Below are 15000 nucleotides of genomic sequence, written 5' to 3'. Positions count from 1 at the left end.
ATAATATAACAATAGTATAATGAGTTGCAAAGAACTGCATAAAGAACTTGTCAATATGGAAGAAGTGGTCTGTCCATTTTGCAATAAGCAAGTCTCAAAGCATACGAAAGAAATTGAGCAATGCTGCAGTCAACCTGATATTGTGAATGATAACAATATGCTAGTTTGTAAAAAATGTGGGACAGTTAATGGCTATAAACCACTTATAGAATTTGTTGATTTTCACTCAAATAAGCATAGATTCCATCGTAAAAGTGTTTACCAAAGAAAATATCATATAGAAAACATAATGAATAATATAGCTGTAAAAAATGGTTTTCAGATAACCGTGAAAAATAGAGATAAGATATTGAGAATTTGTGGTGAAATTGGTAAGGTCGTAAAATATGTGAATATAGACAGAAAGCGTATGATTAACATAAATTTCATTTTGAAACAAATATTTAAAATGCTTGATCTTCCTTTTGAAAAGGTCAAGACGAGTAAATCCAAAAAGACACTTCAATTATATGAACAATATTGGAAGGACATAAAGACACTGATAATCGATGAAATAAACACAATAGTTAAGGAATGAATTTGTCATTGTATTTAACGTAGAACTTATCAACACTAGGACAAACATCAGTCACAAAATCATCTACATTTTTTAATTCTGTGTGAAACGATGGTTGAAAATCACCGCTTCTCAACATGTCTTTTATTGAATTCAAAAGATGCTGATAACTTTGGTATGCGTATGTACAATTTTGTATTTTAAGATCCAATGATTGGAAATCCATGTAAGACTTGATTAACAAAGCACTTGTGCTTATAGCTACTAGGGCTATACCACCAGTTATAACAGCACTGATGATTCCGCCAGTACCGGTTAAAATAGAAACAGTATTTCCTAACACTTTTAATTTTTTGTAACGTTTCACAGCTTGCTTGTAAGCCCAACACTTTCTATGGTATGCCTTATAATAGCTCTTTAGTTCGTCAACCTGATCTTCAGTCAGTGAATCTGAAATATGGTTCCAGCTAAATATTCTCTTTTTTCGATCTGCCATATATATAGTTTAGATTGTTAATCGTCTGCATAGACAATATAGTATACCACTGACTTGACCACAAAAAGGTGATCTTTTAATCAGTTTAGTTGTGTATTTTTCTGAAATAGCATAAGTGTAACCTCTACCGAGCTTATGGTGGACATAAAACCTCCCGGAAGCATCATGTAATACACTATGTGAATTTAATATATCGATCCAACCGAAGATCTTTTCAAGTAACCATGTTAGACAGCCACTACCTGGTCCAAGAAGACCTATTTCACCATCATTCAGTTCCAGAATTTTATTTATTGACATGTCTCTTTTAAAATAGAAATAGTGCAGGTACCGATAAACAAGTGCTGATTTCAATATTTTGTCATTAATGTATGGATGTTTTTCTTTTGCTTTCTGAAAATCATGTTTTACAAATCTTAACAAACTGTTGATATACATATATATTATACATATATTATATATCAATTTCAATCAATAAACTAACCAAGGCATGTGTCACCGATGAATTGTTGGTCTTAGATATGAAATTTATTCGATCTCCAGAATTGAGACTCAATGGTGCTTGAAATGTGATATGATTACAAAAAACATTGTTTGGCTTAGTTATTTGATAATCACTTTTCTCAATTCCATTAACGACTAAATTTACTTTAATTTCACCAGGAGGACTACCAGAAGAACTTGCCGTTAGAGAACCAGCAAATATTGCACCTTTTGTTGACAAACAGTAACCGTAATTGACAGAGTTTTCAGTCCCGTTACCAAAAGACCACTCCAATTGGTCTAAATTTTTTCTTCCATTTTCTTCAGCCCATATTGTAATGACTGGTTTAGATAGTTCGCGAACCTGTGACTTGACTACAACATGATCATCATTAACAGCTGGTTCGGCTATGATGTTTCTGTAAGTTTCTGCATGTCCATCATTGTTTATTATAAGTTGAGCTTTATTAATCAAATCTTCATCGTCAGATTGAAAATCAATGCTATATTCGATTTTGTTACCATCTTCATCTAGTAGAAAACTACCATCTGGTTTTTCAACGTATAATGCCATATATATTTTTGTGTATATAAATTTAACGACTAAACGTCTTGTGTTCAATTATGTGATAAAATTTCCTAGCATCACCTGTACCTGAAAAGGTTATTTTAAGTTTGGTAACATTTGTAAAAAGTCTGTTAATATTAACAATGATGGTTCTTTTCGATGAAAAATTTAGATTAAAAATTGCTGTTGTATCAGATTCAATAGTCAGTTTATGAGTACTTGAAACAGGATATGTTCTATCAGCAACTAATGTAATTTTGTGTGAACCCGATTACCAAACGTTGCATTAACGTGAACTTACATTCTGCATTAGATATTGCTTGGGTAGTTTCTCCCCAGACGTATACTGAGAGAGTTCTGTCGAAAAGATATGATTTATTGACTGCATCTGTGTTTTTTTCCGGAAATAATAAACCTGTTATCCGGTTCGAGTTCATTACAATCGGAACATGTAGTTGGAATTGATTGTTTGCAACTTCATAAGCTCGTTCATAATCATATATACTCATGTCAAGATCGCTTTTCAATTCATTGGCATTGCCGTATATCAAGACAAATGCAGGAAGTAGATTAGGGCTGTCATTATCGAAATTGCTCTTGAAATTGACATATAATCGTCTTTGAATCGATGGGGAAGTGCCATCAGGAGTTATGTTCAAGATTGATCTGATGTATTTGTATTCCGAATTTACTTTAATTGTAGATCCGGTGACATTCAAGTTCAAAGCCTCGTAACCGAGTAATGTGGATCCGAATTCATAATCATAAAAAAGAGATTTTTGAAAATACACTTCGACGCAAACTGTGTATTTATCAGATTTGTTGTCTCTGTACATTTTGAAAAGATTGAAATCGAAACGACCTTTGTATTCACTTAAACCATTGTTCTCCTTTTGTATCTTCATAGAAAATGCCTTTTTGTTTGTTTTATGAGGCATGTCATTGAAGGTGATTAAATTGGTATCCTGGATTCCATAATCGTCTGTGAATTCGCCATCATCCATTGCATACTTGAGAACATTTTTTCTGTTTGTGTGAGTAGTTATGTGACTCTTCGCTATTTCGTCGTCTACATATTTCTTATTTTTTTCTATTTGTTCGTCTGTGTATCTATTATTTGCAGTACTTATAGTTGAAAAAGCGTCATTTACTTGCTTCAAAGTTATGGCATCTTGATTATGTGTGGCTCTTCCGAGATTTATTATTCGTTGATTGTTCATGTTCAGATTTGCTTGCATTTGATTTGTTCCATTTGTTAAAACGACTTGATTCATATCTGTTTTTTTGTTAAGTTCATCTTTTACGAATTTACGACTGGCAACTGCATTATCATGATTTTCATCTCTAACACCGAGAATGGTGTAACTATTCATCTCGATATCTCCCTGCATGATTGCTCCCTTGAGAGGCAAATATTCAGCTGTTTTGCTGTTCAGTTGCCCCAGATTGACAGCATGTGTACCACTTGTAGCCGCTTTGAGATTTTTTATTTCATTGTTGCTGAGATCGAGATCGCCAGTCATTTCTTGTGTACCATTTCTCAAGACGACCTGATCGATATTTGGTTTGGCGGCTAATTCAGTATTGACATATCCTTTGTTTACGGCCTCTGTTGATTTAGAACCATTGCCTAATCTGGTTATGATATTATTACCAAAGTCAAAATCACCGGTGACAGAAACTAAACCATCACGTTTCAAATAATTGGCAAGTTCTGTTTTATCAGCTTTGTTAGACAACTGTGTTTTATCGGCTTTAAAATTCAAAGAGCTGTCAACGTAAAATTTATTAGAAGCATCTGAATGCAGTATCGGATCTTTCACTCCAAAGATTCTTTGATTTTTCATGTCCAATGGATTTTGAACTTCTATTTTGCCATCATCGATGTTGAGATCTATGTAAAAGTTATGTAGATGTGAACTGCTCACAGCATCACTATGCCCATGTCTAGCAGGGGCTACATTTCGAACAGGTTCAAAGCCCATATCAAGAAAACCTTCCATCTTATTGCTCCCATCTATTTTCAAACACCCAGAAACCTCAGTGTCAACATATCTCTTGGTGCTCGCGTCATTGTTTGTTTCCGGTGAAGCAACATTTCTCAGTTTTTTATTTTGAATATCATAATCACCGTCATCTGTTAGTTTAAAACCAACACCAGGCAATCCTTTCACTATTTCAATAACTTTTTCATGTGACAATGTGTCTTCAGGTAATTTACCATTTGAGTAACTCATATATAATTGAGTTATACAATTCATTTATTTCTTCATCAAAATTCTTCTTTACTTGTTTCTTTGGTTTGTCAATATATATAAAACTAAAAGGGTCTCTAGTTGCTTTCTCGTATAATTGTTTTGAGACATTGTTTTCACGACATATGAGACTTTTTTCATTAGTACTCGGAAAATCATAAATGGCAAAATGTGAGCAGTTTAATCTAATATCTTTTGGTGTCTTATAGTAGCTTTGACTCAAATATATGACACAGCAGTTTTTATGTCTCCCCTGTATAAAATAGTCAACTAATGGTTTTTGGTTTCTATCACATACAAAATCGTCGAATATTACAATTTTCTGATTTCCACTACCAAGATCATTTACAGGAATAATTTGATCATTGCGTGCTTCAATAACATCATAACCAGCTTCATCACTTATTGGTTCGAACTCATCCATGAGATTCTGATACTTTGACTGCTCTAAGTTTTTCGCATAAAGGTATATTTTATCAAAGTACAACAGATTGTAAATCATATGCATCAGTGTGTTTGTTTTTCCCGAACCAGAAGGTCCGCAAATCAGCATGCGGAAGCATCGATCAGGCATAAAATCATATTTTCGTTTAAAATTGGATGTGACTTTATCGTCAGTATCATAATTTGGTATTTTCATTTTTATATTATATGGGTATATTGTTTCAATAACATGGTGTATAACACGGTGTTCAACATGGTGTTCAACACGGTGTAAAACGTTATTTTTTATATATAATTTCCATTTTTATGTAACGTAACAATATAACAATAAATGAGTTTACTTAAGTGGAAAGAACTCGCAAAGAGTAAATCTGAATTAGGGAACAAGATCAATTATGTCCGTAATGCAATTGAAAAGCATGATATCGATCAGCAGACCAGTCAGCAGGGATTTTCAAAAGTATTCAAACCAATTACAAGTAAATTAGATGATGTTATTGATAGTAATCAGGTTTTAAGGTTGCCAAGGAAAAAACGACCACTGAAGAAAGGAGAAGTTCCTGATTACGGCATTGATATAGAGGATGAAGTTGAGGACATGGGTTTAGATGATCTATTTGAACAACCTGTTTTGCCACAGCAAGAAAAACAACTGGTGCCAAAACCGCCAACATATGAAGAATCTTTACAAGATCTTCTGGAAGGAAAAAAAGAGATTCATGTTGATCCTAAGTACTTTCCTGAAGAACCAGAATTACCACCAGAATATGATGACGACGATGAGATAGATTATGGATTAGATGATGAAGATATGGATAATGAGATATTAGGTGATCTTGGTATACCAAATTATGATTCTGTTGAAAAGGTAATAAATCAACAAGAAATGACTGAACGAAAAAACAAAAAATATCTCGACAAGATTGTCAATGCGGCTAAATTCAGAAGAAATCAATTGAAAGCCTACAAAGGAAACGTTACAAAGCAATACAAAAGTGGGAATATAACGGAAGCTGATAGGCAAGAGGAAAACAAAAGAGTGGATCGCGCTATGAGAACTCTGAATGAATACATAAAACATTATCAAAACAAAATCGAAATAATAAAAGGTTCTGGCAGGAAAAAACAGAAAGGTGGTAATGTGATATTTTTCAACAAACCGAAAGAACTCATAAAAAAATTGGATTTGATCATTGGTGAGATATTGGCTGGTAATACAAGCATTGACATGCGAAATATGGGTGTTTCTATATTGGACACATTGTTGAAAATGTCGTCAATTAACAAATCACAATATGGCAAATTATACAAACAATATTTCAAAATTAATGTAGCTTTATTATATAATGGAACGAGAGATAGTCTTGGCATCTTATAGTGTAAAAAATCAAGGGGATAATAAACCAGAAAATTTCACAACAAATTTTACCAGACCTATAATTCTAGACAGTAACAAGCAACATGTTGTTGGTCTTAACAGAGTCATCAACATGTCATTCACATGGTTTAATGTAAATCCGGGATACCAAAATCAATTGATCAAATATAGCTCAGATAATGGTTCAACTTTTAAAAACATCGCATTTCCAGCTGGGGTATGGAATTATACGGACTTTGACAAATACATAAAAACTCAGACAAAAACCGGTGATACGTATCCGATAACTCTTGTATTTGATGACACAACATTCAGAGTCACGGTTGTATTGGCTGATAATTACCGGCTTGATTTGTCAGCAAGTAATTTTAATGAACTGATCGGTTTCGACAAAAAGATATTAGCAAGTGGAACGCATATTGGACCAAGAGTGCCAAATCTCAGTCAAGACACAGACGTACTCAATATTCATTGTGATTTGATAAATGAATTGCTTGTAGACGGTGAAGACACAGACATCATTTATTCATTCTCAACCAGTGTACTACGACCAAGTTATAGCTTTACCTTAGAACCAAGAAGAGTCACATTTAATCCAGTTAATAAAATTACAATTTCATCAATCAGAATGTGGATAACAGATGGAAAAAGAAGATTGCTCGATCTAAATGGAGCGGATACGTCTTTTTCACTGATTTTAAAAAGCATATAATAATGTAACATAAAAGTATAAATGAAACCGTATGAATTCAAGAGGTTCTATCATCCAAAGCTTGGTAGATTCGTTTTTCAACACAAAGGGTCTGGACTTATCGTTGACAATATTTTTAAACCGTTGAAGAGTGTGGCATCATCTGTTTTCAAGAAATTCGCCAAGCCAATAGCGAAGAAGGCATTAGAATCAGGGGTTTCCCATGCAGGTGATAAAATTGGTAAGACGGTGGCAGAAAAGTCAGGAGACCTAATAATGAAAAAATTGGCAAATTTGAGAAAAGGAGCTACGGCACAAAGGGCAATAGCCCCATCCTCACCCATTAAACAGCAAGATGAAAGTACTGATATGATCCTCAACAGATTGATATCAGGATCAGGTATGAAAAGAAGGCGTTGAGTATTCGAATAAATAACATGACAGCAAAATTATATAATACAATAGTATAAATGGCTTTTAGAACAAGTGAATTTTTGCAAAGAAATGAGTTGGTGCGTTTCCAACTTGATGATGTAATCCGAGCCCCTGCTAACAATCAACATCAGGAAAAAAATGGTTACAGATTCACCATCAACGACCGAAGTTCTTTCTATGATTGGTACAATGCTTATTTCGAGATTCAATTCCAGTTACAAAAAACAGCAAATGGAGCCGGTTACGCAGAAGCTGACAGAATAACGGTGATAAACGGATCTCATTCATTGATTGCACATATGATGATTAAAAGTGCTGGGAAAATTGTTTATGACACTGACAATCTACATAAGGTCACTTTTGTGAAGAATCTGTTGGAATATTCTGATGATTACTCGAGAAGTGTAGCTAAGAACAGTTTTTGGTATTTAGACACAAATGATACGACAGCCAATACTAATTTAGGATATGAATCTAGAAGAGTGCTTACACAAGCTACCAACAATGATGGAACGGGAGGAGCAAAAGATGTGAATTTGATCATACCTCTCAATCGTTACAGTTTTTTTGAAGAGTTGCAGGATAAAATGTTGGTTCCTATGCAGTTGCAATTCAATTTGAATCTCCAGAACGACAATGAACTCATCAATATGGCAGCAGGAGTAGATGCCGGCAGAGTAGTGATTAACAGATTTCTACTATGGGTTCCAAAACTGACTCCAAAAGACAGTCTGTATGACAAGTTCATTGGTTCTTTTTTGAAACAGGACAAATGGACGTATCAGCGCGAACTATATGCAGTGTCGGCACCTTCTAGAGTCAGTGGTTTTTTTCAGATTTCTGCCAGTATTGACAATGTCAAAGCAATTTTCGTTTATTTACAACGGGCTAAAACCGGAGTTGCAACTCAAAATCCATATCTACTTGATACCTTTAAACTAAATGCAGCAAACGCAAACAGTTATTTAACAACATGCAGACTCGAATATGGTAATGGTGTTTTCTACCCAGAACCGGAATATGACAGTGAAAGCAAAGTGAGAATTTTCAATGATCTGATGTCTTATGCAATGCGAAAAAATGATTACAACACCGGAACCCAGTTGAATCTTGCCAATTATAACAGCCTGTATCCACTAATCTATTTCGATCTATCATATCAGGCAGAAAAAGTGACAAGAGTTCCTAAGCAGTTGATTTTCAGGTACAAACTCAATGCCAACAGTGCAGCAGATTTCAATGTCCATGCAGTTGTATTGTACGAAGAGTCGGTTGTTATTGACAAGGTGGGTAATGAATTGGTGATAGTTTAAGCCCACAACTGAAATAGTAATATGAAATTAAGTAAATGACACATATTTATTTGTAACTGGAATTATATAACATATATTATATGACTAAACTTCATGAAATCAACGTAAGACTTTCAGATAATCAAAAAAAGAATCTGAGTAATGCTTACCATAAAAGGGAAACAATTGTTCTAAGACTAACAAATGATTCTCTTAATGGAAACGACACTCTTTATGTTCCAGCAATGGTAAAAAAAAGATTACAAAAAAATCGTCAATTGAACAAAGGAATGGATATTAAGCTTGCTAAGACCAATATCAGAAAACAAGTCGGTGGGAGTCTTTTGAGTACCGTATTGTCACTTGGTATGAGAGCTCTTCCAGCAATCGGTAAAACCCTCGGGTTAAGTGCTTTGGGAGGACTAGCAGAAGCTGGAGCTAAAAAATTGTTGGGATCTGGTCAAAAAGGTGGTGCTATGCCATTACCTATGATGATACCTTTCAATGCAATCAATCAACTGATGCCATATCTGAACATGTTCACGACGAAACAGCAAAGAGACATCGTTAAAGCAGCTCAAACAGGATCTGGAGTCAAAATAACACCTACTAAAACACAATCAGGTGGATTTCTCGGAACTCTGTTGGCTAGCATTGGAATACCTTTGGCTTTGAATCTTGTCAAAAAGCTAACGGGAAGAGGAGCTCCACGAATTGGTTTACCTCCTTGGTCGACAAGAGATGGAGGAGCAGCGCCAAGAATCGGAATGCCCCCTCCATTTTACAGTTATCCACCATATGTGACTGGTCATGGTAAAAAAAAAAACATCCTCAACCAAAAAAAAGGCGGGAAAAGGGTTACTATTAGGAAAAAACAGTCCATTCAATTCAATCCCAATCATAGGAGACATATTGTAAAACCAAAATTTCACAAAAACATACCTATGTCCAACTACGATCTAATGAAATGGTGTAAATATTTGAATATACTAATCAATGATGTACTGTCAAGAGATGAAAAAGTTTCACATAACCATAAACAGGCGTTATTCATCTACAATCTTGAACCTGCATATATGAGCGGAAGCCATTGGGTAGCCACTTATGTAAAGGATAATGTGATAAATTATTTTGATTCGTTTGGTATGCCACCATTTCAAGAGATTGCAAATCATGCTAAAAAAGAAAAAATTAACTCTGTTACATCAAAACAACCAAATTCAAAACATAAAAACGACCACATGTGGTTATTTCTGTTTATACTTTCTAAATGAAATGAATGAAGGTAATTCATATTATGATTTATTGCAAGTGTTTAGCATACATAACACAATGAAAAATGAGATATTTATAGAACATTATTTCAAAAATATATAACTTATATGTATAATGGTAAAATCATATTGTGTTAAACAAAAGAAAGTGACTGAATGTACCGAGCCTTCAGGTTACAAAACAACTAAAAATGGTAGACTGATGTTCTTTTGCACTTGTGCTGAATGTGGTATTACAAAGACCAAGTTTGTGTATCTTGGTAAAAAGCAGTTGAAATGGGAAGATATTATGGTTCCGAATTAATGAGAGACCCGAAATTGCAGAAAAAAGCAATCGATTATGGTTGGAGAAAAATGAATCCTCTACTTCATAAATACACAACCAATAGGAAAGATCTGGACGGCGGTGCTTTAGACATTCACAAAGCCATTGGTAAATTACCAAAACCAAAAAGCGGATGGACGCTACCCGGTCATAAATACACAGGACCTTATAATGATTTGGAAAATCAACTGAAGTATGACCCAAAAACTGGTCAAATATTGGAAATATATGATATGCCCACTGGAAAAACTGATGCGATCGCAATGCAGCACGACAATGATTATTCAGTATGTAAGGATGACAAAAAATGTAAAAACAAAGCAGACCGAAAAATGGTTCAAGTTTTAGACAACGTACCGTATAATGAAAGACAATGGGGGCATTGGTTGGCAAGAAATGTTATCAATACAAAACAGAAACTAGGTCTCGGAGTTTCAAAAAACGGAAAAAGCCGTCGGGTAAAGAAAACTGGCAAGAAAAATTAGCAGATGAGTTACATGCATCCATAAGACGCAATTTTACTCGACGGCGTGTAATCACAAATCATATCGATGAAATATGGGCAAGTGATCTGGTTGAAATGCAAAAATTCAGCAAATGGAATAAAGGTTATCGGTATCTTCTTATGGTTATTGATGTCTTTAGCAAATATGGTTGGATTGCACCATTGAAGGATAAGAAAGGTGAATCTGTCACTGAAGCATTCAAATCAATTTAAGGAAGGTAGAAAACCACAATATTTATGGGTTGATAAGGGAAAGGAGTTCTATAACAAACACTTGAAGGACTTGTTAGACAAAAATGGGATACATATGTACTCCACTGAAAATGAGGAGAAATCCTCAGTGGTTGAAAGGTGGAATAGGACAATTAAATCCAAAATGTGGAAGCAGTTCACAGTTCAAGGTAATACACAGTATTTAGACATGCTGCCCAAACTAGTGAAACAGTACAACAACACAAAACATTCAAGAATAAAAATGACACCTGTTGAAGCATCTAATAAAAGGAATGAAGGAACTGTTTACTTTAATCTATATGGTGACACAGAAACATTGAAACAAAAACCTAAATTTCAAACAGGTGACAAGGTTCGAATATCCAAGTATAAACGGAATGTGTTTGACAAGGGTTACACACCAAATTGGACTGAAGAAGTGTTTACAGTTGATAAGATCCAATACACTCTTCCTATAACTTACAAACTAAAAGATCTCATAGGTGAAGATATCCAAGGAAGTTTTTATCAACCTGAATTATTAAAAGCCATACAGGATGTTTTTCGTATTGATAGAGTCATTCGGAGGGACTATAAAAAGAAACAAGCTCTAGTGAAGTGGAAGGGGTACAGTGATGAATTTAACAGTTGGATACCATTAAAAGATATCGAAAATATTAAAAAAAAATGTACAACATTATTATATGAAAGATTCATTGACAGATTTAATTTTTTGGCTTGATGAACTCAACAAATTGAACCATCAAAAAATTAGGCTGGATGAAAAAATAAATTATACCAAAAATCGTTTGAAGGAAATTAAAAATTTACACGAAATATATCATGAAATTGAAGAAATAATTTGGGAACAGACAATTGTTTAAAAAGAACAAAAAAATAGGACACAAATACAGGACAGATTTCAACGCAACACATTTAAAATAATATATAGTTGTATTATTATGGAGAATCAAAACGAGAAACCCAGAGGTAGACCGAGATTTTACACAGACGAAGAAACGAGAAGCATTTATTATGAATCTTCACAAGATTCACATTCTTCAGATTCAGATTGGCAACCATCATCGCAAGAAATAACTTCTGATGAGGAGGAAAATAGATTTGAAAAATAAAAATATATAGGTATATCATATGGGAAAAAGAATTTACACAGATGAAGAAAAGAAAAATTAATACGCCTATATTTCGTCATCAAAGACATTGTTGAGGGCAAGTTGATAAAAAAAGTCAGACCTAGATTTACACAGCTGAAGAAAGGAGAAAAAGAAAAACCGATTACATGCTTCACAAACCATGGTATTGCGATATTTGCGGCAATGGTAAGAATTATACTCTAGCAGGCAAAAGTTGCCATCTTACAACCAAAAAACATTACAAAAATGCATACACATATGACACAGGATACATTTATGATGAAAAGAAAACTCAAATTAGAATAATATATACAGACTTAAAATAATATCTATATATAGGTATATTATATGGAAAATCAAAACAAAAAACCCAGAGGTAGACCGAGATCTTACACAGACAAAGAAAGGCGACAAAGAAAAAATGATTACATGCTTTGCACGCCTTGGTATTGCAAAATTTGTAATAACAATCAGAATTACACCCTAGCAGGTAAAACTTGCCATCTTAGAACCAAAAAACATTACAAAAATACCTTCGAGTTGAATAATCCAGGAGAAATATTGGCTGCAATCAAACCATGGCACTGGACGAATCAAGATATCAATTAAATTTTCAAAATCTCAAGACATCCATTTTCGGATGCATTGAAATCATTATTCAAACGCGTATAATAACACTTAAGGAAATATTATCCTATATATAATATATAGTATGAAAAATAATATCTCATATAATAGTATGAATAAGAGTGATCTTAAAAAGCTTAGTAAATCCGAACTGATCAGATTGATATTGAAGCAAGATAAAAAACCAGTACCAACACAAAGGACTGTGAAACAAATAAGACCAATCCCAAAACCAAGAAAAAGTGTAAAAGAACTTGTTGACTATTTTGAGAGACAGACTGCCGTCGCCTCCGTCTGAATGGTTAAAAGAAATAAAACAATTAAATAAACCAGTGCCAGCACCAAGAACCAAAAAACCAGTTCCATTACCAAGAACTAAGATTGAGCAAACAGATAAAGCTTTAAAAGGGTTCACAAAGTCTTATGAGATAAACATCAAAAACAAAAAGACCCACTTGTGCAACTGCAAAACACAAGAAAGGCTGTCGCTAACCACATTGAAAACATATTAACATCGATGAAAGGGCTTAAGTTTGTTCAAACACTTAGGGTTACATTTGAAAAACAAACAGGGCGAGAAGAAAGAATCATCAAAACGGCTTATTTTAACAGTCAACCACAAACAATAACAAATGAAGCACAAATTGAACCAGCTTTGGCTGTAACAAACAATGAAATATTGAATATAATCGCCGTTTGGATTTCAGAAGGAAGTGGATGGACTGTTCGATCTGTTGAGAATCATTATATCAATATCGTAAAATACGAACCAATGAAAGGATCATCATACATTAAACTACCAAATGAACTTAGAAACAGTGCAAAAGGATTGATCAACATGAAAAATGAGGATAATGAATGCTTCAGGTGGTGCCACATCAGACATCTTAATCCTCAAGACAAATACCCACAGAGAATCAAAAAATCAGATAAAGCATTCATTGAAAATTTGAATTATTCAGGAATTGAATTTCCAGTGACTACCAAACAGTACAACGAAATAGAAAAAAATAATGAGATCAACATCAATGTATTTGGTTATGAGGAAAAACAAAAATATCCCATTTATGTGTCAAAAGAAAAGTATGAAGATTGCATGAATCTGCTTCTTATAACAGAAAATGAAAACAAGCACTATGTATTAATCAAAGATTTCAACAAATTCATGTGCAATCAAACAAAACACAAGGAAAGGAAGCACTTCTGTATGCATTGCTTACAATGTTTCAGTTCTGAAAGAGGTTGACTGATCATAAAGAAAACTGCATACAAGTAAATGGCACACAAGCTATCAAAATGCCAACAAAAGATGATAACATACTAAAATTCAATAATTTCCATAAACAACTACCAGTTCCATTTGTAATATATGCAGATTTTGAAGCCATAACTGAAAAAATACATGGATGCCAACCCAATGATGATAAATCATACACAGAGGCTTATCAGAGACACAGACTGTGGTTATGGATATAAGGTTGTGTGTTGTTATGACGATAAATATAGCAAACCTGTAACAATATACAGAGGCGAAAAGGCTGTGTACAAATTCATGGAAAAAATGATAAAAGAAGTTAAATATTGTAAAAATATTATGAAAAAGGAATTCAACAAACCATTAAAAATGACGAAAGAGGATGAGGAGGAATTCCAAAAAGCTAAAGAATGCCATATTTGTAATAAAAATATACTAATAAAGATATTCGAGTTCGAGATCATTGTCATATTACTGGTAAATATAGAGGCTCTGCCCATCAAGAATGTAATCTAAAACTTAGAGTAAACCTAGAAGAAATAAAAATACCTGTTATATTCCATAATCTGAGGTTATGACAGTCATTTTATTATGCAAGAGATTGGAGCTATTGTTAATAAACATACATACACAAATAAGAAAGGAGAGGAGAAACAGATAAACATCAATGCAATTCCAAACAATATGGAAAAGTACATGGCTTTCATGTTGGGTAATCACTTAACCTTTCTTGATAGTTTCCAGTTTATGAGTTCCAGTCTAGAAAATCTTGTTAAGAACATTACTAAATGCGGTAAATGCGATACATGTAACCCTGGCAAGTGCATAAAACGACATATTAATAATAAAGGCAAGATAATACAACATAAAACCAGCTTTCCGTGCGGTGAGTGCATAAATTGTAAAAATATAAATAAAGCCTGCATAACTCCAAACTATGACAATCTAAAATATACAACGAAGGCTTTTCAAACAGATAAATTAAATTTAATGTCTCAAAAAGGAGTATATCCATACGACTTCATGGATAGCTTTGACAAATTCAATGA

General features: G+C 33.7%; 2 protein-coding genes across 2 annotated transcripts in view; both read left to right on the top strand.

Moving 5' to 3' along the window:
* The first annotated feature begins 7341 nt into the window (after positions 1–7341).
* LOC138032076 (uncharacterized) lies at positions 7342–8619 on the top strand. Its single transcript, XM_068879662.1, has one exon. The coding sequence runs from the start codon at positions 7342–7344 to the stop codon at positions 8617–8619; it is 1278 nt and encodes a 425-aa protein (XP_068735763.1).
* Positions 8620–11078: 2459 nt separating this feature from the next.
* LOC138032075 (uncharacterized) overlaps positions 11079–15000 on the top strand; it is a 5609-nt gene continuing 1687 nt past the window's right edge. The window contains exons 1-2 of the mRNA XM_068879661.1: positions 11079–11562; positions 14955–15000. The exon at positions 14955–15000 is cut by the window's right edge and continues 644 nt beyond it. Of these exons, the coding sequence (XP_068735762.1) occupies positions 11079–11562; positions 14955–15000 (530 nt within the window). The remainder of the gene's footprint in view (positions 11563–14954) is intronic.

The sequence above is a fragment of the Montipora capricornis genome, chromosome 14 (assembly GCF_036669925.1).
Source record: "Montipora capricornis isolate CH-2021 chromosome 14, ASM3666992v2, whole genome shotgun sequence".
In the NCBI taxonomy this organism is placed as follows: domain Eukaryota; kingdom Metazoa; phylum Cnidaria; class Anthozoa; order Scleractinia; family Acroporidae; genus Montipora; species Montipora capricornis.
Note: the sequence above shows the minus strand (reverse complement) of the source record. Positions and strands in the feature narration are given on the sequence as shown.